General features: G+C 38.0%; 1 protein-coding gene across 8 annotated transcripts in view; it reads right to left on the reverse strand.

Moving 5' to 3' along the window:
- Positions 1-20,708, reverse strand: part of Cadps2 (calcium dependent secretion activator 2) — a 426,292-nt gene that overhangs the window by 73,146 nt on the left and 332,438 nt on the right. For all 8 annotated transcript variants that reach the window (XM_090333225.1, XM_090333224.1, XM_090333226.1 and 5 more), the window contains one exon: positions 8,725-8,828. In XM_090333225.1, coding sequence (XP_090189351.1) covers positions 8,725-8,828 — 104 coding nt within the window. The remainder of the gene's footprint in view (positions 1-8,724; positions 8,829-20,708) is intronic.

Genomic DNA, 20,708 nt, shown 5'->3' on the forward strand with positions numbered 1-20,708 from the left:
GTTAATTGGAGATGGGGTCCTATGGACTTTTCTGACAAGATTAGCTTTAATTCAAACTCTTCTAGATCTCAACTTCCTAGGAGTTGATATTTCAGGTGTGAGCTACAGGTACCCAGCCCTTAAGCTGTTCTGAGAGGAAACAATAATAGTTTTCAGATTGTTTTTGACAACAATGGGGACTTCTCTGTTTTCAGTTTTCACTTTTAATGGCTTTAATAATTTATGGATTATTTTTGGTATGGTACTAGAGAGTAAACTCCAGCTCTCTACCATTTAAGTCCTGGCCCCCAAACCTATAGTCCTTTTGCTTTTAGTTTGTTTTTCAGATAGGGTCTCATGCATTTGCCTGTGCCAGCTTCAGAGTGTGATTCTACTACCTCTGCTTATCAAGTATCTGGGATTCTAGACACATGCCACAACTTTCATCCCTTTAAGAATCATTTCAAGGGGGCCCGGGAGTTTGGCCTAGCGGTTAAAGTGCTTGCCTAGCATGCACAAAGACCCGGGTTCGATTCCTCGGTATCCCACATACACAACCAAACCGGAAAAGTGGCAGAGACAAGACTGCGACGGTGACAGAGAGCGAAAGAAGCGAGCTGAGCTGAAGTGAACAGAGCCCAACCGAGTGGTGGCCGGACCAAGTGGTGGCCGGAGCGAGAGGGGCCGGAGCGAGCAGGACCGGAGCGTGGGGGAGCGAGCGGGGCCAGAGCGAGAAGGGGCCGGAGTGAGAAGGGGCCGGAGCAAGCGGGGCCTGAGCTAGAAAGAGGGCCTAGCCGGGCCTGAGCGAGCAGGGCCGGAGCGAGCGGGCCGGAGCGGGGCCGGAGCCAGCGAGCAGGGCCAGAAAAAAAAAAAAAAAAAAGAATCATTTCAAGTAGCATTTTTGGTCTTCCCTATCTTTTCTATGGAGATTTTGGTAGCATCATAATTTTTTGTCAAATAGCCATAAACACATAAACAAATAAACACTACAGCCAAAGAAGTCCATATTTACTTTCAAACTTGACTTCAATTATTCAACTATAAATTGGATTAAAGAGGAGGGGACAAATCACAAACCTTAAATCATATTATAAAATGTTTACACAAAATTTTCTTAAAAACGTCTGTTGAAAACAGCCCATAATAACATGTTAATAAAAATTGTCGTATAATTATCTGGGCAGCAGTGGGTCATGACAGTCATCCTATTTTGGAGGTTGAGTTGGAGGATCATGGTTCCATGTCAGCCTAGACAGAACACATTGCTAACTTCATTTCCAAAATGACTAGCAAAATGCAAAACTTTTTTTCTTATATTTTTTATTGCAATTAATAGAAGGGTTACATTATATTCACAAGATAGAAGGTGCATTACTTCACATACTTTGATACCCTTTCTCATGTCATGGTCCCCATTTCCCTCCCCCCACCACCACTCATATTGTTTTCCCCTCTTCCCTATCCAATTTCAAATAACCAATCAAGCACATATACAATATATCAGATAACAAGGTGAAATACTGTAACAATATGAGATAACCAAGGGACAGCAAAAGTGATGAGAGATAACACTGTACATTAAGGACAACAATCACTCATTATATGGCTTTTGTTTCTATATCCTGGAGGTCCTTTCATTTAGCATCATACTATCTGGCCTTATGTATCTAGGTTTTGTTCTATTGTAAATCTCAAAATGCAGAACTTTTAAAAGTGTGACTCAGGTAGCAGTATGTGAGCCTAGAATACAAACTGAGCAAGCACAAGACTAGGACTTCAAACTCTGGTATTGCTGAAAGAGAGGAAAAAAAGAAGGAATGAAGAAAGGAAGGAAAGAAAGAAGGAAGGAAAAAGAGAAAGAAAGAAAGACAGAAAGAGGAAAAACAGGCATATAATTAATTAGTAAATATTAAATTGATTACAAATTAACTTTATGAAGAAGAACATAATGTCCATTGTGGATTTAAAAGTTAGAGACATCTGAATGTCTACCTCAGTAATGTGACAAAATGAACATGAACACTTTCTGGAAATACTACGTTCTATATAAACTGAACATATTCTCATTTGTAAATATTATTAGTATCTGAATAACTTTTGTTTAAATATGTGTTGTTGGGGTGAAGTGTGTGGCCATGCCTAGTGGTAGAGTGCTTACCTAGCATGCACGAAGACTTGGGTTCCATCCCTTGGTACTATATACATAGAAAAAGCCAGAAGTAGTGCTGTGGCACAAGTGGTAAAGCTCTAGCCTTCAGAAAGCCCAAGGATAGAGTTCAAGTCCCAGGACTGACAAAAAAATGTGTTGTGATAGTATATGACAATCTAATCCTAAAGGGTTAGTCTGGCATATGTAATTTCATTACAAACACTTTGGTTTTGTCTTGTGGAATAATTATAGACCAGGAAATGTAGGGACCTGAGATTCCTCCCTGAGACTCAGAACAGTAAAAAATGTTAGAAACAAACACACAAACAAAAAAAACCCCACTCAAATCTAAACAAAAACAAAATAGCACGGAAACACAGAAGTTCAAAATTAAGATGATAATAGTAGTTTGAGGTCAGGATTGTTTCAGGACAAAAGTTCTGAAAGCTCATTTTAAAGTGGACTTGAAATACTGAGCCAAGTGGTGAATAATATATAACAAAATATTCCAATTTTTAAATTTTAGCTTTCTGACTTTACTGTCAGCTACCTAATTTCATTATGCTTGCAGTCATATTTGTGTTTCAACTTGTACTTCTGATAAATGGAAGCAAATTCATTAATGACACTGGAAAAGCATCAAACAACTACTGTCTGATGATCAAGGGCAGAACTGTACTCACTCTGAGAACCAGACCTGGAGTCTAGGGCCCATCCCTTCCTCTCTCTCTGACCTTGTAGCTATCCTACCCTGACTTGCTTACAACAAAAAAAGTTGCATCATGTCCTACCTAAGCTACTGCTTCATGAAGTGGGAAGAAGCTCAGCAGCTTTTGAGGCTCTGCCAGAGAGAAGAAAACCCTCTGAGATGTATGTCTTGGTAGGCCACCAATAGAAGGTCATTCTTAGCTGAGTTAAACCTATCTTTGTTCTAATGCTAAGCCATTGATGAGTGTAAATGACGTAGTAGATCAAGAATTTGATGACAAATTTTCTTCAGGGGGAGTTACAAAACCAATATGTTTTTATACAACGAACAAAAAATAAATAGCAAGCTGAGGGTACTTTGTCTGACTGATCTGCTTAAGGAATAGAGTTGAAAACAGTGGAGACAAGAATGAATCCTGAGGGCCAGAAGTTTGGCCTAGTGGTAGAATGCTTGTCTAGCATGCATGAAGACCAGGTTTGATTCCTTGGTATCACATACATAGAAAAGCCAGAAGTGGTGCTGTGGTTCAAGTGGTAGAGCTCTAGCCTTGAGAAAGCCCAGGGACAGTGCTCAGACCCTGAGTTCAAGCCCCAGGACTGGAAAAAAAATAATGAATCCTGAGGTGGAAGCAAAGGATTGACACTTTGAACATGGTGGTTAAGATTAGAAAGTTAGAGATCTGTTCCATTTAAGTTTCCATTTCTGCTAATTGACTATCACCACACTTGCCTACCCTCCCCCATAGCTCCTGTGAAAACCTCACTAATAGGAAAAGTTCTTGTCCAAATGTAAATGCAGATTGTTATTAACAATTACTAAAATGTGTTGAAATTCACACATAGATCTTCTATGAATGTATGTGCTCCTAAAATAACAGCATATATTCATCTCTAGATGCCAAGAACTACTGTGTAAATTTTATAAGTCGTAGATAATTCCTGAAACAAACCTCTCAACAAGGTAGAACAGTTACCTTTATTTTATATGTTAGCAAATATAGAGAAAACAATTTTCCTAGGATCACAGAATTATTATGCAAAAGAGTATTTAGTTTGAATCCAAATCAAGTAGATTCTAAAGACCCAGAATGTTTTTTACAAGTTTAACCAAAGATAAGCAATATATAATTGAGTAGAATGTTAATGTTATTGTAATTTCATCATTAGTAGTAGAGTTAAAATACCATTCATAGCTAATTCTCTTATATAACCTGATTTTAAGGGATCTGTATATTTTAGACATGCATGACAGTGGAGAGAAACAAGCAAAAGCAAATGTAAAAAAAAATCAAACAACTGCTTTGAAATGCTTGGATCTACTCAGGAGTTAAATTTGATTCAAATACTGATGTATATGGGAATGAGTATATATGTCTAAATATGTGTGCCTTTGTAGAATTCCTGTCTGTGTCCTGGATCTGTGGCTGGAGCTACCTGGAAAAGAGTCAGCTGAAACTAAGATGAACCATCAGGTACACAAACCCAACAGCTGTTTACAGTGCAAACTCTACTTACTGTCAAGTCCCCTTTCTGCCTCAAGTGTTTCTGATGTGGTGGATATAGTATATTCAAAACCCATTAGAGACTTTTTTTGTCAAGATTTTGCTGTAATGATCAGTAGCAAAGTAACAGTTGAACCATGATTTCTACTGATTATGCTACTTCCTTCAGTCTCTGAGAACTCTAATAGTCCTGGGAGAAGTCAGGTACAAGTAAAGGAGAGGACAGTGGCCTACCACTGCAATCTTGCCTCCACATTACAACCCTGTAATGATAGTGACAGTGAATCACACAGGACCCAGTGACCACTTTAGCCATTTTGCTTCAACAGGAAAATAACATGTGGTTTAGTAGTAAATGTCACTAAATAGAAATGCACAACTGGGCCGGGAGTTTGGCCTAGTGGTTAAAGTGCTTGCCTAGCATGCATGAAAACCCAGGTTTGATTCCTCAGTACCACATACATAGAAAAAAGCCAGAAATGGTGCTGAGGCTCAAGCGGAAGAGCTCTAGCCTTGAGAAAGTCCAAGGACAGTGCTCAGGCCCTGAGCTCAAGCCCAGGAATGGCAAAAAAAAAAAAAAAGAAATGCACAACTGACAATATGGTCATTGTGGGTGTTGTGTGTGTGCATGCACACATGATGCCAATGGCTATCTGTGTTAGAGATACAGTTTTCAATAAAGTTAACTGTATGTTTTGTGTGTCTGAAGATAAATAACATTTGTATTTGAATTGCGTTCGATACATTATAGTTTCACCAGCCATGGAGACATTACAGTTTTGTTGACATTAGAGGATTTAGAAGGAGAACTCACATTGCTAACTGAAATTCTGGTCTGACATGGTTTGGTCACTAAAATGTGAAGACAGCCTTAGATATTTTTCTAGAACAGCTGCTTACGCCATTTTCTAAGGAGACAACGGGAATTCTGAAGAAAAGCCTGAGAGGAGAGGTTGAGAGGCCTTCAGAGAAAAGGAAAGATTGCCTTATAAGCAAGGTACTGTCAAACATCTTAAGGACACAAACCTGCTTCATTGGGAAACTGTTGAAGGACAGAAACAACCTCTGAGCCCTATAAAGCAAACGGCCACTGTGGAGGAAAGCAGAACAAGGATAGAAGGAGCTGACACGCGAGCCACTTGAAGGTCTGTCAGAGTCAGACACATTAACCTCACTCAAGGGAGCTGGGCTAGGTATACTTTCATGGTGGAAAAATTTCTGGCTTGAACAGTCTACAAAATAAATCTCAGTGTAGAGTGCTGGCTACCAGTGCACTCTGGAAATGACTTTGGAATCACACCAATTCACTCTCAGTGTTGCTCAGGGAAAAAGTTAGATTTAGTTGAAAGAAAAGAAAAAGACACAACAAATACACATACAGACAATATTAGCATCTCTTCAATGGTATCACTTAGAGAGTTGGCAGTAATTATTCACAGTCATTAGTAGATACACCAAAGATTAGTACATTCAAAGGAAAACGGTCTATAATTTCAAGGAAATGATCAAGTTGGTTTTAAGATGACTACAATCAAGGTGGATTCCCCCTTGAAAGTGCATGAAAGAGTTATCTTTTGCTAAAAATTCCTGGAAGCATTGTACTCACCTCTCTTCCCTGAGATATTCCAAGAATTTGGGAGCATAGTGAGAAAAAGGCCACAGTGTTACACAATATCTTTAACAAGAATTCATCATCCAAAGCTTAGTTTAAGAATACACTTCTGTGTTAGCATTACCTCTTCCAATAAAGCCTAATGTATTTTTGTGGGTTCAAAAATAAATAATACTTATTTTCATTGTGTTTGCTATATTGTGGTTTAACGTGATCACAAGAAGTATAGTTTTTAACTCCTACAAAATATATGAAAATATAAGATATACCTATTTAGCTACAATTGGATATCTAGCCTTTTTTCTACTTAGAAAGGCTTAATACTGTTATGGTAATGTCTTTTAGGAAAGGATAAAGACAAAAAGTGTGTTTTAAAAAATCGTATAATCATAGGCATTGTAACACAGCAATGGGTACTAGCCTAGAAAAAATTCTCCTGGGAATTCATTTCAAATTATTGAAGCAGCTGTTTCTTCAGTTTAAAATAAAATATCCATAACAAGTTCACACATGACAGATGTAAGCTAAAAACTAGATTCCACAGTGTGAGCTAAAAGCAGATGCTTTGAATGATCACATTTATAACTAGATATAATACGTCTTAGTTACCTACAGTACAGCTTCATGAATATTCCTTTTGAACAATTTGTGAAAAATATAGATCCTATAGTTTCTTGTATTTTTTCAAAACTAGGCATCATTAAGTACAAATATTTTATAATTTCATTTGTTTTCTTTTTAGGATTTATTTTTCCATATATTTTATTGTAATTAATAGAAGGATTACATTATATTCATCAGATAGAAGGTGCATTACTTCACAAACATTGATAGCCTTTCTCATATCTTGGTCCCCATTTCCCTCACCCCACCGCCACCTCTCATCTTGTTTTCCCCCCTTCCCTATCCTATTTCAAATAACCAAGTAAGCATACATACAATATATCAGATAACAAGGTGAAATATTGTAGCAATATGAGAAAACCAAGGGACAGCAAAAGAGATGAGAGATAACATAGTACATTAAGGACAATAATCACTCATTATATGCCTTTTGTTTCTCTATCTTGGAGGTCCTTTCATTTAGCATCATTCTATATGGCCTTCTGTATCTAGGTTTTGTTCTATTATAAATCTCTGCTAGGAGAGCCCAAGGTTTCTACTGATTTGTGACAAATGAGGGAAACCATTGAGCCTAAGTTCCTTTGAGTTTGGCTTACTTCACTTAATATGATTTTTTCTGAGTCTTTCCATTTCTTTACAAATGGGGCAATGTCAGCATAGAATTCCATTGTGTTATAACTTCATTTATATCTGTATTTTGTTTACCCCTTGTACTTTACATATGCTTCTTTATGAATAAATGCACTGTTAGATCCAAACAGTGCAAGAGCGAGGACTCATTATTCAGGTACCCAATGCTATGGACACGGTATTAGACATATAAATATGCTACATAGACATAAAAATTTGTGACTCTATAGACGTAATGTTTTAATACATAAATTAATATGTATCTATGACATACAAATCATCAGCCTAATTTCAATTATGTTCTAAAATTTAAGTGCCAGTGATTGTATATAGAGATTCCCTTCTTGAATACTTCTTTGTTAAATATGTCATTTGAAACATGATGTAAAAATCAATGTTAATAAATTCTTTAATAAAAAAGAATAAATGTACTGTTGGAGTATGGAGTCTACTACATTTTTTTAATTCCACAATCGAACTCAAATTTAAGGAATTTCTATTTTTAAGTCTTTCCTTTCCTTTCCTTTTTACAAATAAGCTCATGATTGGACAGGTTGTTGGTGGTTCACACTTACAATGTTAGCAACTCAGGAGGCTGAGATTTGAGGATATTGGTACAAAGACATCCTAGGTAGAGAAATCTGAGAGACTCTTATTCCCAATTAACCATTGAAGAGCTGGTATGGCTTAAATGGTAAAGCAGCATCCTTTAGTGAAAAAAAAAAACTAAGCAAGAGTATGAGGTTCCCAGTATATGCTCTAATACTGGCATAGAAAAAAAAAAAGTTAATGACTTTTTTTTTTTAACAGAGGGAGAATTTAAAGTGCTGGTCTTGAAGTAAGTATTTGCCTGGTGAAAACTACTGTAGTGAATGTTACTATGTGAATTATAGTAGTAAATTATAACTTGAAAAATTGGGTAAGTACATCCTTCCTTATCATGCAGGGAGCTCTAAGTTTTAATGCCGTGTGTGTGTGTGTGTGTGTGTGTGTGTGTGTGTGTGCCCATAATGCTGGATAAAATCTTACAGTTTTGTGGTAGTTAGAAGACAAGTACAGAGTTTTTACACTATATAACTATGAATACTTTCTTTTTTAATTTTATCTTAAATGTCAACACAAACTTCCCTGTTTCATCTTAGAGGCATTTCCAGACTAAATGGATCATCACATAAGAATAAAAGCAAGCAGACTGATATCAGAGGGTGAGGGTGTTCCAGTCAGCCTACAACTCACTATGTTCTGGGAGAGTCCCCAGAAGCTCTACACAAACCATGATTATTGTTGGGAATGTATATATATATATATATACACATGTATATGAAATTACAGACACATATACAATTGCTTTGTAATATTTAGGAGACACACTTCCAGGAAATGCACACAGGCTCTCAGCTTTTCCCAGGTGAATGGCCAGATGTGTAGCAAGACTCTGGGCAGGCTACTGTTTCAATGTTGCTCCTATTACAACAAAACTTTAAGAAGAGCTTTGCACTACAGTGAAAACAAGTCATCACCTCCGCATGATGCTCCTCATTCTGCTGTAAGACTTCTATGCAGAGCTCTGCTAGATGAAGAACCTCTTCCAGCTTCCTGGCAGGCATAGCCTGGTTCATGGTCTCTGCATAGAAAGAGAAAAGCATAATGTTACCTTGAAAACACAAAAGCCAAATCTATCCTAAGAAGCAACTACAGTGTCAAAATAGCACAGGAAACCCTACTTTGGATAAATAAGGAATGCAAGCAACACAACTGAATACATTATTTTCTTTTTAAAGCCAGTTCACCAGACTGCAGAAAATGCTGTACCCACAAAGCAATTACAGGGATCTGCAAGTGCTTTGCCATTTAGTACATAAGAACTAACAGGTGCAACCACACAGTAGATGCTCAACTTCTGCAACAAACAAGTTGTAATTCTCCTCAAGGTCAGGAACACAAAGAGAGCAGATACTACAGTCTTTTTCTTCTCTCTGTATTGTATTGTGGATATAATAGCTTTCTCACCAGATGAGTCATTCCTGGCTTTAGCAAAACTCAGGCTTTGTGTTGTTGTTGTTGCTATTTAAATTCCCAGCCTGAATGTCTATAGTTCATGTTCATCTTAAATTCAAGAAATACACCTCTGACAGCCTGCGGTAAACTGATTTCCTCCTCTGCATTCCCGCTACCATTCCAGCCTACCTTTCCACTGTGGGTGTGGGGGTTATACGTGGGCAGAGCATTTTTTGAAGCTGAAGTTTCTTGCAGTTTTAAGCCAAATTGATGCAGAAAAAGAGAATAGGCTATAATAAGATGAATCCGGCAAAAGTAAAAAGGATGTAGTTGATTTCAAAGATGCAAAACCAGCAGACAGATACAGAATGTTTTCCGTGAGATGAAAGTTGTTTCCCATTTCATCTGAAAAAAAAGTTTTCTGTAGAAGCATTGAAGGTGAATTCCTTGTCTCTGCCCCTTTTGTGTTGCTGTATCAGAATACTCAACACTGGATTAGTTGTAAAGAAAAGATATTTTTGCATCTGAACATCAGAAAATCAGGTAGTCTTCCTTGGTTCAGCTTCAGCATTCATTGGAGCATGGTGAAGTAGAAATGAAAATAGTTAGGTAGAAAAAGGGAATGGATATTTAGGGTTGCCTTGCTTTATGATAAATCACTCTTTGGAGTTCGAGCTCCAAGAACTAGTGTTGCCAGATCAGTGTTAATCCTTTCTGAGTGTCATGGCCTTAAGATCCAACCATTTCCCCCTAGGCTTCTTTACCAAAATGTTCTACACAAGTAGAGGAGAGGCCATGCTTCCTGCCTGTGAAGCTTCAGGGTCCACATATGGCCTTATCTAAACCAAACCAAAGTCATATCATCTGACATTCACAAGTGCTCTCTGTGCCCTGTTCAATAGGTTGTAAGGAAGAGAAATGAATGCTCAGAAGAAAAGAGGTTCCACCCCCCCCAACACATGGATCTTGGATCTCAGGAGCCAACACTTAACCTTGCTCTGGCAAGAATGTACTAGGAAGGATAGGATATCATAGCAGGCTTTCAGTATGGCAATGCATAGTTTGGATGACTATATTGACAGCTTAGTTCAAATGTTTCTTAGCAGGGCCTCAGAATAATTTAAACTTTAGGAAAATGTAGTGGTAAGTGGTGATTGTAGTGATTGTATGTGTTTGTGTGTGTGTGTGTGTGTATGTGCGCGCGCACACACATGCATCCTAGAGATTGGAAAATTAAGAATGGAAGTCAATGAAAGACAGTGCATATGAACACACATACACACACACACACACACACACACACACGTAAAAAAAAGTATCCTTAGCCACAAGTGCTAAAATTGGGGGGAAATGAAAGAAACAATCTCATGATTCATTTCTAAGTGTGTGTTAAAAACTAGCTGTTGTATTGATATTAACTTCAAGAAAAAGTTTTAGAGTACCTTCTTTCCAAGGTGAATTTTAAAGTCTAAAACATTTTATTCCACTAAGTTCAATGAGAGGATTGAAACTTTGTATTTGAACATAATGGCTACTCTTAATACTTTTTAAAACATGGCATTTTATCAAGCACAATATGTATGGCGTTGTTGGCTTTCACCCATTTGACTACAGCAAGAAGTTTAATGCACTCCTTAGTCAGAATGCTACTATATAACAAGGTTATCAATAGCTGCATTTAAAAAATAAGATCATGGTGAATGAGCATTTTTTAAGATGTTTTTTCCCCACTCCGTTTGAAACATTTCCACAGCATTGCAGATGGTCTCTGTATTCTTCAAGCTTCACACCAAACTGCTGGTTGTTGTAGTACATTTCAAATAGTGCCATTTAAAACAAATATGCCAGAAGCATCAAGGTTTCTTGATGAATTTTAAATGCTTTGCTCTTGGCTAGGATCCTTTTTCATTTTGGAACACTTTAAGTTTTCTATGATAAAACTCTGGCTTCCAAAAGCAATTCTTTTTCATTATATTTAAGAAGTGCTCTTGCTGGGGAAATGGAGGGAAAACTGTAAGACATATTGACAGTTTTGTCTTGGAAGATTCTGCTTCTGTCCTGTAGCTCCAAAGAGAGGCCATACTCCCAAGACATTCTCTTTGTCTGCTTCCCTTGCTGTCATTTCCTGTCCAAGTCCCTAATGATGGAAGATCAGTGATGTTCATGTTGAATGTTTCCTGGGACATACTTTTGAAAATGCTTTTGACTACTAGCTTTTTGTTTCAAAGTATTTCATTAATAAGTAAAACATATATTCCAAATAATTATTTTGATTTCATATGCATATATAATGATTATCATAGTCGATTGTTTTGTGTATGTGTGTGTATATGTTTTGCTGATAAAAGAGTTTGAACTCAGTGCTTTATTGCTGGCACTCTACCACCTGAGCCATCCTTCCACTTCCAGCTTTTTACTAGTTAACTGGAGGTAAGAGTCTTGATGATTGTCTGCCGAGATGGCTTCAAACAGCTATTCTCACATCTCAACATTATGAATTACTAGGATTATAGTCCCCACCAGGGGCTAAACACAGTCCAACTTTTAAATGTCCTTGACACTTACAAATACCCAGATACACACACACACACACACACACACACACACACACACACACTCACATCTTCTGAAAGACTGGTTGTATCTACATTTTCAGTGAAACAAAAAAAAATGTTCAAGATGATGCTATGACAACAATCTCATCCCAATATTGCCTTTCCTTTCATTTCTTGCATTTAGGCCATAATGACCTGCTAGGCAATAAAAAAATACTTCTTCCATATGCATACAGATTTCCTGTCCTTCTCAGTGCCCTTGTTTTTGTGTTCTTGAATTTGATCAAGTACATGGTGGCTACTATGTAGTAACCTAGCAACTGAAGAGGTGCAACAATGAACAAGATAGTATTCTTGATTTCAAAGAATTTGTGTGCATCCTCTAACCAGACTATAAAGTACTATATGGCAACATGGTATCCATTTTAGGTTAATATGAAGAATATCTGTAACCAATTCTGAATAGACTGAATAGAGGATCAATTAAATTCAACAACTGGGATACTAACTTGTAAAAAACATAAGATCAGGGCCTGGAGCGTAGCTTAGTGGTAGAGTGCTCGCCTAGCCCTGGGTTCGATTCCTTGGTACCACATATGCAGGAAAAGCCGAAAGTGGTGCCGTGGTTCAAGTGGCAGATCACTAGCCTTGAGCAAAAACATGTCCAAGGACAGTGCCCAGGCCCAGAGGTCAAGCCCCGAAACTGGCAAAAAAAAGATCATAGATGCACCAACAGCAAGGATTCATGTCATTCTTGAATGGCTTATGTAGTTCCACAGAAGGGATAGTTTCAGTAGGTGTGTGTTTTGATTTTAGAGGGCTAATAGCAGCCCAACACCAAATCCTCCACCTTCTCCCTCATGCAATGCAAAGAAAAACCTCACTCTTCTGTTGTCTAATCCTCCCAAAAGAAATGAGTGAGATAAAATGTCCTGGTATTGAAGTGACAGATGAATGGAGAAGCGCAGAACAAGTATGGGGGATATGAGAAAGTATGGGAAGGAGAGGAAGAGGAGGCCTATCTAGAGAAGAGAGTAATAGGGAGGATTACAGTACTATATACACCATCCATCCACTCTTCTGGACAATAATTTGCTAGAACTATCAGCAAAGACAGTGCTAGCAAACTCCTCTATGAAAATCCTTCTGCCCATTTATATACCTAAACCCCTTTATGCCACATTTGCTGACTCATGAAAATTTTCCTGCCCCCCTCCCACCCCAAACCTGTTGTAATTTGAATGTTAACTCTTCTTTGGAGTCACTTGTTCCCTCTGTTTGCATGGCCCAGATTAATGACTCAGAAAATTCATTTTTTTTTTCCTTTTGAAATATCCTGATAGAGGAGAGGCTCTAGTTCCAGACAAAGAACTTGCAGAAAGGGACATGGTGCCAGAAAGCCAGGGCAGCTAGGCTCCAGGGAGTTAAAAATCCTGGCCAGATCTCAATCCTCAAGGGCCTTTTCAGCCCAAGAGGGATGGAGGGTGAGAAATCAGATACTTTCTTCCCCATTAAGCAAAACAGACCTTCCCCCACCTGCCTGCCACTTCCTTGGAAGTGACTGGGTTACAATGGGTAGCAAACCATGATAACTGCTTCTAGAGTGGGGAGGGGGAGGGTGAAGAAGAGGTGGTTCCTTAACTCCACCTGGATCTATTTAGTTAGGACAATACCGGGTGCTGATAGCTTAAGATTCAGATGCATCATGGATGTCTGTGCCCCCTGAATGACTCCATGAAAGCTAAATGCTTGTTTCTATGAATGCTAATATATGTTGCTTTCCACAGCCTGCGGTGTATGCCGAGTGCAGCTCTGTTGTATTGAATGTCAGCAGGCATCACCTGGAGGGTTTGCTAAAAAAACTAAATTCCTTGGTGTCATCTCCAGAGTTTCTGATTCAGTGTGGGTTAGGCCGGAGAATTTGCATTTCTACTAAATTGTCAGGTGATATGCTCATGAGAGAATGCATTTTGAGAACAATAGTGCTTATGAGCGACACAGCTAAAAACAAAGGAGACTCTCATAAATTTGATTTTCTCCTTTACTGAAATAACCTAAGCAGGTTATGCTTGATGTTATGCGTTTACATTATGCACAACATTATGCAAAGGCAAAGGTGACTTTGTAGATTCTGGAGAGAGTTTATATTATTGCAAGATTATTAGTAGATACGATGTTGCTCTTATTTGAACAATTCTTTGTATGAATGAGAACAATTAATCTACAGCTGTTTAGAATCCACTAAGATACTAATGCCACACTTGTTTGGAAACAATAGGCTTGTAGCCTTGTATTTCCATGGGTCCCACTGGGACTGACTCATTTAATGACCTTGTCATTTAAAGGTAAGTTTCAGTTAATATCTCTTTGGAATTAGCCATGTTAATGATATAGTGCTTTGGAATAATTGTTCTGTGGTCACAGTCATATCAAACACTTCACCTGGGTGATTTCACACATCAATAAGTACATGTTTATGTCAATGACCAACTGCAGAACAAAGGAGAGTTAGCCAGTGGCTTTTGGCAGCTGGGCTAGATTTAAATTGAGCAATCTCCATAAAAGATGTGACCATGAGCGGGCACATAAAATGTCAGAAATACATGTGAGGTTAAAGTTAGTGACTGACCAGGCATGGCTGTCGGTGCCTGTAATCCCAGCACTCAGGAAGTCAAAGCAGGAAGATCACAAACTCAAAACCAGTCTGGGCAACATAAGCAACAGCTCACTCTATGTGAGTCTTTCTTTGGGGGGAATTCAAAGCAGGATCTTCTCCTTAAGACCTTAAAATAGGTGTTGGGGTGATGGGATGAAGCAGGGCAGGTTACTAGCACGCATTCACAGAAATTAACATTGCTTTTTATCATGTGTTATAAGAAGAGGCACCCTGATTTCAGTTTTTTGTTTTTGTTTTTGTTTTTTTTTGCCAGTCCTGGGCTTGAGCTCAGGGCCTGAGCACTGTCCTTGGACTTTCGCAAGGCTAGAGCTCTACCACTTGAGCCTCAGCACCACTTCCAGCTTTTTTCTATATATGTGGTACCAAGGAATTGAACCCGGGTCTTCGTGTATGCTAGGCAAGCACTTTAACCACTAGGCCAAACTCCCGGCCCTTGATTTCAGTTTTGTAAAGTTGCAAAGCAGGATATCTGTGGTTCTTTTTTCTTTTTTCTTTTTTGCCAATCCTCAACTTGGGCTCAGGTCCTGAGCACTGTCCTTGGCTTTTCTCAAGGGTAGAGCTCTACCACTTCAGCCACAGCACCACTTCTGGCTTTTTTCTATGTATGTGGTACCGAGGAATTGAACCCAGGTCTTCGTGCATGCTAGGCAAGCACTCTACCACCAGGACAAACTCCCATCCCCAGACATCTGTGTTCTTATAAGGAAAACACTTCATGATGCTGTGGGCTGCAAAGTCTCTGAAGGTGTAAAGAACAGACACAGCTTCCTGTATTGAAACCTTAAACTGCTCTGGTTAGCTCTGGATAGAACGAGGCTGTTGGAGTCTGATGACAGTACAAAAGATTTTCAGTGTAATTTTTCCAGCTAATGACAGATCTTTAGACAACTACTCTTGGGTCCTGTCATACAGTTACACATGTGTACATATTTATGTATATATTCAATACCTGAAGCTGATAAATAGTTCTTCCTGGTTGTACTGATTGATGCATACATACATGCATGCATACATCTACTTTAAGATATAATTTAAATTCAGAAACTGAAAATTGCCACATTAGTCTTGATGACTGCCCTGCCAATATTCAAATAAGGTCCCATCCCACCTCTGATTTAAAGCTGATTTCCTTTTGTCTTCCAATGGTTATTTATCACAAACATCCATTCAATGCCAGTCACACATGAAAGGGCCCCAGCATCTTCCCACATCTGTGTCTTGTTCCCTGTAACTCACTTTTGTGTCATAGAAGAGAACTTCTGCCTGTGAGCATGAAACATAAGCATGTAAGATATAAGGGAGGCAAGGTCAGTGAGGCTGAGGAGGTAGAGATGTGATGACCAGGAAAGTGAAAATGACTTCAGAGGCTGGCCAGCTCAGCAGCCAGATGGAAGAAACCTTTTTTTTTTTTTTTTTTTAACGTTTACTGGTGTAAGAAACTAGAGTGTAAAACGTATCACTGGAAAAATTAAGTAACCTTGGTCCATAAGAAGTTACTCAAAGGATTTTTCTTTCTTTGTTTTGGGAGAGGTGTGACATTCAGGGCCTTATATTTTGACCTCCACTTGAACCATATTGCCCTTATTTAACTGTGGTCATCTATTTTTGCCTGGGCTTGGTCTTGGATCGTGATCCTCTTATCTATGCCTCCCAAGTACCTGAGATTACAAGCTGTGAGCACTGTCGTTGGTCTGGATGAAATGATCCTGGTAGCTGAATGTATTTGTTTGCTTTGATACATGATCAAGATTTTCTATGACAGCCAAGTCATGCCTTAACAATAATCATTTGCTGATAAGATTGGGGAGAAAGTTTAGTAGTTGATATATGTAAAAACCAGGTATGTGGAATAGAATTGCTTTCGGTGTCACCTTGAATTTTCCTACAGCTTTAATACCCTGGGTCCATCAACCACTTTGTGTGTGTGTGTGTGTGTGTGTGTGTGTGTGTGTGTAGATGTGTATACATGTGCAAACTGTGTGTGTGCACTGAGGCCTTACATATATTTTAGACATATCCTCTTTGGAATAATATATGTATATATTCAGGTACCTATATATATATATAAGAATTAGATATTGCTTTAAAATTAGGACTTTTTTAATTCAGCATTTGAGACTATATGATCACTTAGGCATGGTCTACAAATAATGAATCACCACTAATTTCTAAAACTATGCTACTGCTAGAGGCTTAGAGCACGTGCAAACTCTGTTGCGGGAGCAGTAGAAACCTGTCACTTTGCATTACTCTGATTTTGTACAATTGGAAATGACCTCTCAATACATCTAAACTGCTCAGATTAGCAAGGTGCTGCCGAGTCATGCTGATATATGTCACTTGGTTTACCTGTTGACACATGTTAGTAAATAAACAAGAGGTCACCAATCCGTTGTTTTCCAGTTTTAGCTCCAGAAAATGACAAATTTTACAAAATTCCTTGTGAAAGTAAGGAAGCTTGTTATTTCAAGACTGCATTTATCTGTGAAGTGCATTCCACAGAAAAGTAAAATTATGAAGAAAACTAAAAGCCACCCAACAGTAACAAATCCATAACACACTGTCAAGTGAGCGGAGCGCAATGACATCCTTTTTGAGACCTTTTAGGAAGCAGGTGTTGGACACTTATAATGAGATTTCCATGCATCTTCAGAGGAGGAAGGGAAGGATTGTAGCAAAGTGTCTCTTAGAGTCATAGATCACAGCTGAGGGGATAAACCCTGGTAAGGAGGACTATGAAAGGGATGTTACACAAATGCTTTGTTTTCTCATACAGAATTTTTCCAAGAACAAGAATTTACCAGAAGGAAATATTCTGAAGAGTATTACTTATTCCAGATCTTGGGAAAACTGCAGTACATTGAATTAAAAATTCTTGATGTAGTAGCTATACATTTCACTCTTTTGTTTCTATTTTTGTTGTAGTGGGGGGTGTTAGATCTTTCTTAATAAGAAGGTGTTCTACCACGTGAGTCGTGCCTCATCCATTTCTATGTAGAAAATGAAAGTACTGAAGTAGAAGATGCAATGTCCAAATGGAAAGTTAAAAACAGTGTGATTTCAATGCAGCTATATGACAACACTGGAAAATTTTAAAGAAAGAAGGTAAAAATGAAAGTTGAGGATAATTAAAGGAAGAATGGTATATTTACAGACTTAGATTACAGCAGAGTGGAGTCTACCTGATTGGTATCCATTTTTACCTTCCATCATCACCTCCCAGCATCCCATCTGTGCTTCCACAGGACTCAGTGCCATTTTCATCCCAGAAGAAACACACCAGACTCCTATGTACAGAGGTCTAATTGTACATTTATTGCCTGTGTGATCATGGACATTGCCTATAGTTGAGCAACTTATCATAGTATCTGGTAAGATAAGGCTTAATTGCATGTTTTTAGATTGAGTGTTTTTCTTCCTTTCCTTTCTAGTTTTCAAGACAGCATCTTGATATACCACTCAGGCTGGCCTCAAATCATGATCCTCCTCACTCTGCCTCTCAGGTACTGGGATTACAAGCACATGGCCAGCAAGCCTCACTCCAAGATTGAAAATTTCTAAGATACATTTATTGAGTTTTTTTTTAAAAAGAATCTCAAAATTCTGGTTAAAAATCCAGTAGATTCATTTGGGGGATATTTACATCTTACAGCATGAGGTTATCATCAAAGGTCACAGACTGTTTAAGTTACTTTCTATGACCATTGAGTTTCAATTTTGTGTTCATAGATATCTGTGAAATTTTCTACGCTTTGGGCAGCTAATTTCTAAATACCCTCTCCTGGTGATGACTGTGAAAGGATTTATTTTCTATATAATCGATGGATGGAGAACTACAGTGGTTCTCAGAGGGTGGTTTATGAACCTCTAGGGGTCTCTCAAACCATTCAGGGATATGAAAGATCAAAGCCACCATCAAAATACTATTAAAGTGTTCTTTTCCTTTTGAACTCTGTTGACATTTACATGAATGTTGTAAAAGCAATGTGCGATCAGACTGCTGTTGTCTGAGCATGAATAAAATCTGTGGTGCTGAACTATAACTGTCACTGAATTCTTTATGATGATGCATTGAAGAAAAAGAAAATGTTAACACTAGGTTGTCATTGGAGGAGTGCAGTTATTGAATTTATGATATATCTGACCTTTTAGAAACACATTTTAAAACAATATATGTGACAAAGGAGGAATATTCTATGATATACTTTTGAATATTAAAGTATAGCAATTGTTTCAAGCAAACAGAGTTGTTGTTTTATTAGAATCAAGAGGGGAGCTGATCACTCTAATACAGAACAAGTTTATGTTCAAAACAGTGAAAGATAAAATATGGTTATTTAAATCGGGATTTTTTTTCTTATGCCAGTCCTGGGGCTTAACTCATGAGTTTGTTCTCCTGCTTGTCACTTTGCTCTATCATTTGAACCTCAGCTTCACTTCTAGCTTTTTGGAGGTAAATTGGAGATAAAAGTCACAATGACTTTCTTGCCCTGGCTGGTTTTGAATCATCCTTTGATCCCAGGCTCCTGAGTAACTAGGATTACAGGAGAGAGTCACCAATGCCCAACTCATATTTAAACATTTGGTAGGTATTTTCTGCTAAATGAATGATATAAATACATCTCTTTAAGAAAAACAACAGACAGTGTAATTGCCAGGGATATTATACCTTCCAAATAAAAGTAGAGAAAACTTGTATTGTCATAAGTTTGAGAATCTTCCAATAGCTTAAGACTTTTCTGATGACACTTTATAAAGGTGTTTTACCACCAGGAGATGGTGGCTCATGCCTGTAATACAAGCTACTCAGGAGACTAAGATCAGGGTTCAAAGCCAGCCCGGGCAGGAAAGTCTGTGAGACTTATCTCCAAACAAACCCCAGAAAACGAGAAGTGGTGCTGGGGCTCAAAGTAATGGAACGCTAGCCTTGAGCGAAAATGCTCAGGGACAGCTCCCAGACCGTGAGTTCAAGCCCTATGACTGACCAAAGAAAAGACTGCTATACCTCTCAGGCACTGGTGGCCCCAGTAAATAATTCTGCCAGCTGGGAAAATCAGATCCTTGTAAATGCTTGTGAAACATTCTTCCACTGGGTTTGAGTCCCCTGCACAGTTTTTAAAAAGTTTATTTTACTATGTGTATTTCATCACAATTTTAAGTGTATAGACTGACCTATACATATTCCATATACTTTCTTTTTTTTTTTTTTGCCAGTCCTGGGGCTTTCTCCAGGCTAGAGCTCTACCATTTGAGCCACAGCACCATTTCTAGATTTTTCTATGTATGTGGTACCAAGGAATCAAACCCGGGTCTTCATGCATGCTACTACTAGGCCAAACTCCCAGCCTTTATTCCATATACTTCCTGTGCATCTATTGACCTCATGAATTTTCTTTGAGTTTGGTTAGAGTTTTATGTTAAACCACTCTCACATATCTGGGACAAGATTCCTTGGTTGTGGTATATTATTTTCCCAGTGCATGGTTGGTTACTGTGAGCTAGTATGATATTTAGGAAACTTATATTTCTATCATAAACAGGGCATAGGATAATTCTCTTTTTCTATTATTTAGCAGGCTTGGGGATGAAGATGATATTCATCTGGAATGAAATGAATGAGGCAGCAGCTTTGATTTCTCTCCCATTTTATGAATAGAAATTACATCTTTTTAAGAGTTTGGTAGAGCTCACCCTCCAAACTAACTTAGCTTGAGGATTTGGGTGGAGCTCTTTGATAATTATTTCAGTTTCTTTAAGGTTTACTGACCCATTTGAATTTTGTTCCTTGTGCTATTTTTAACTCACATATAATAGTTTAGCAAATGTGTCAGTTCCGATTGAACTTTAATTTTTACATTCACTTACAACATCTCTCCATTATTTTCAGTCTCTTGTAGCTCCAGTTAATCTGAAGATACATATATACATATACATATATACATATACATAATATACATATATTTTCATCTCCTCAGTTTCTGGAAATTTTAGCTATTTTTTTGCGTAAGTTTAGCTTTTTTAAATATACTCTCCCTTAAATTCTCATTTACTGCTACTTGCATTCTGATTTCCTACATCCTTAATAATTTTCAGCTTTATTCATCCTGATTCTCATCTTTCATATAGCCATATTATTTTCATATTCAATTACTTCATGATTTTTTGCTCTTACTCTTATATCAAATTTCTAGAATCTTCCTTATTCTCTTGAAATATTGAGCTTAATTTGAATACTTGCTTCATCTATCCTCCTGGTAGAGGGTATTTTGTTTAA

This window comes from Megascapheus bottae, chromosome 5, assembly GCF_031878675.1.
Source record: "Megascapheus bottae isolate mThoBot1 chromosome 5, mThoBot2.hap1, whole genome shotgun sequence".
Classification (NCBI taxonomy): Eukaryota; Metazoa; Chordata; class Mammalia; order Rodentia; family Geomyidae; genus Megascapheus; species Megascapheus bottae.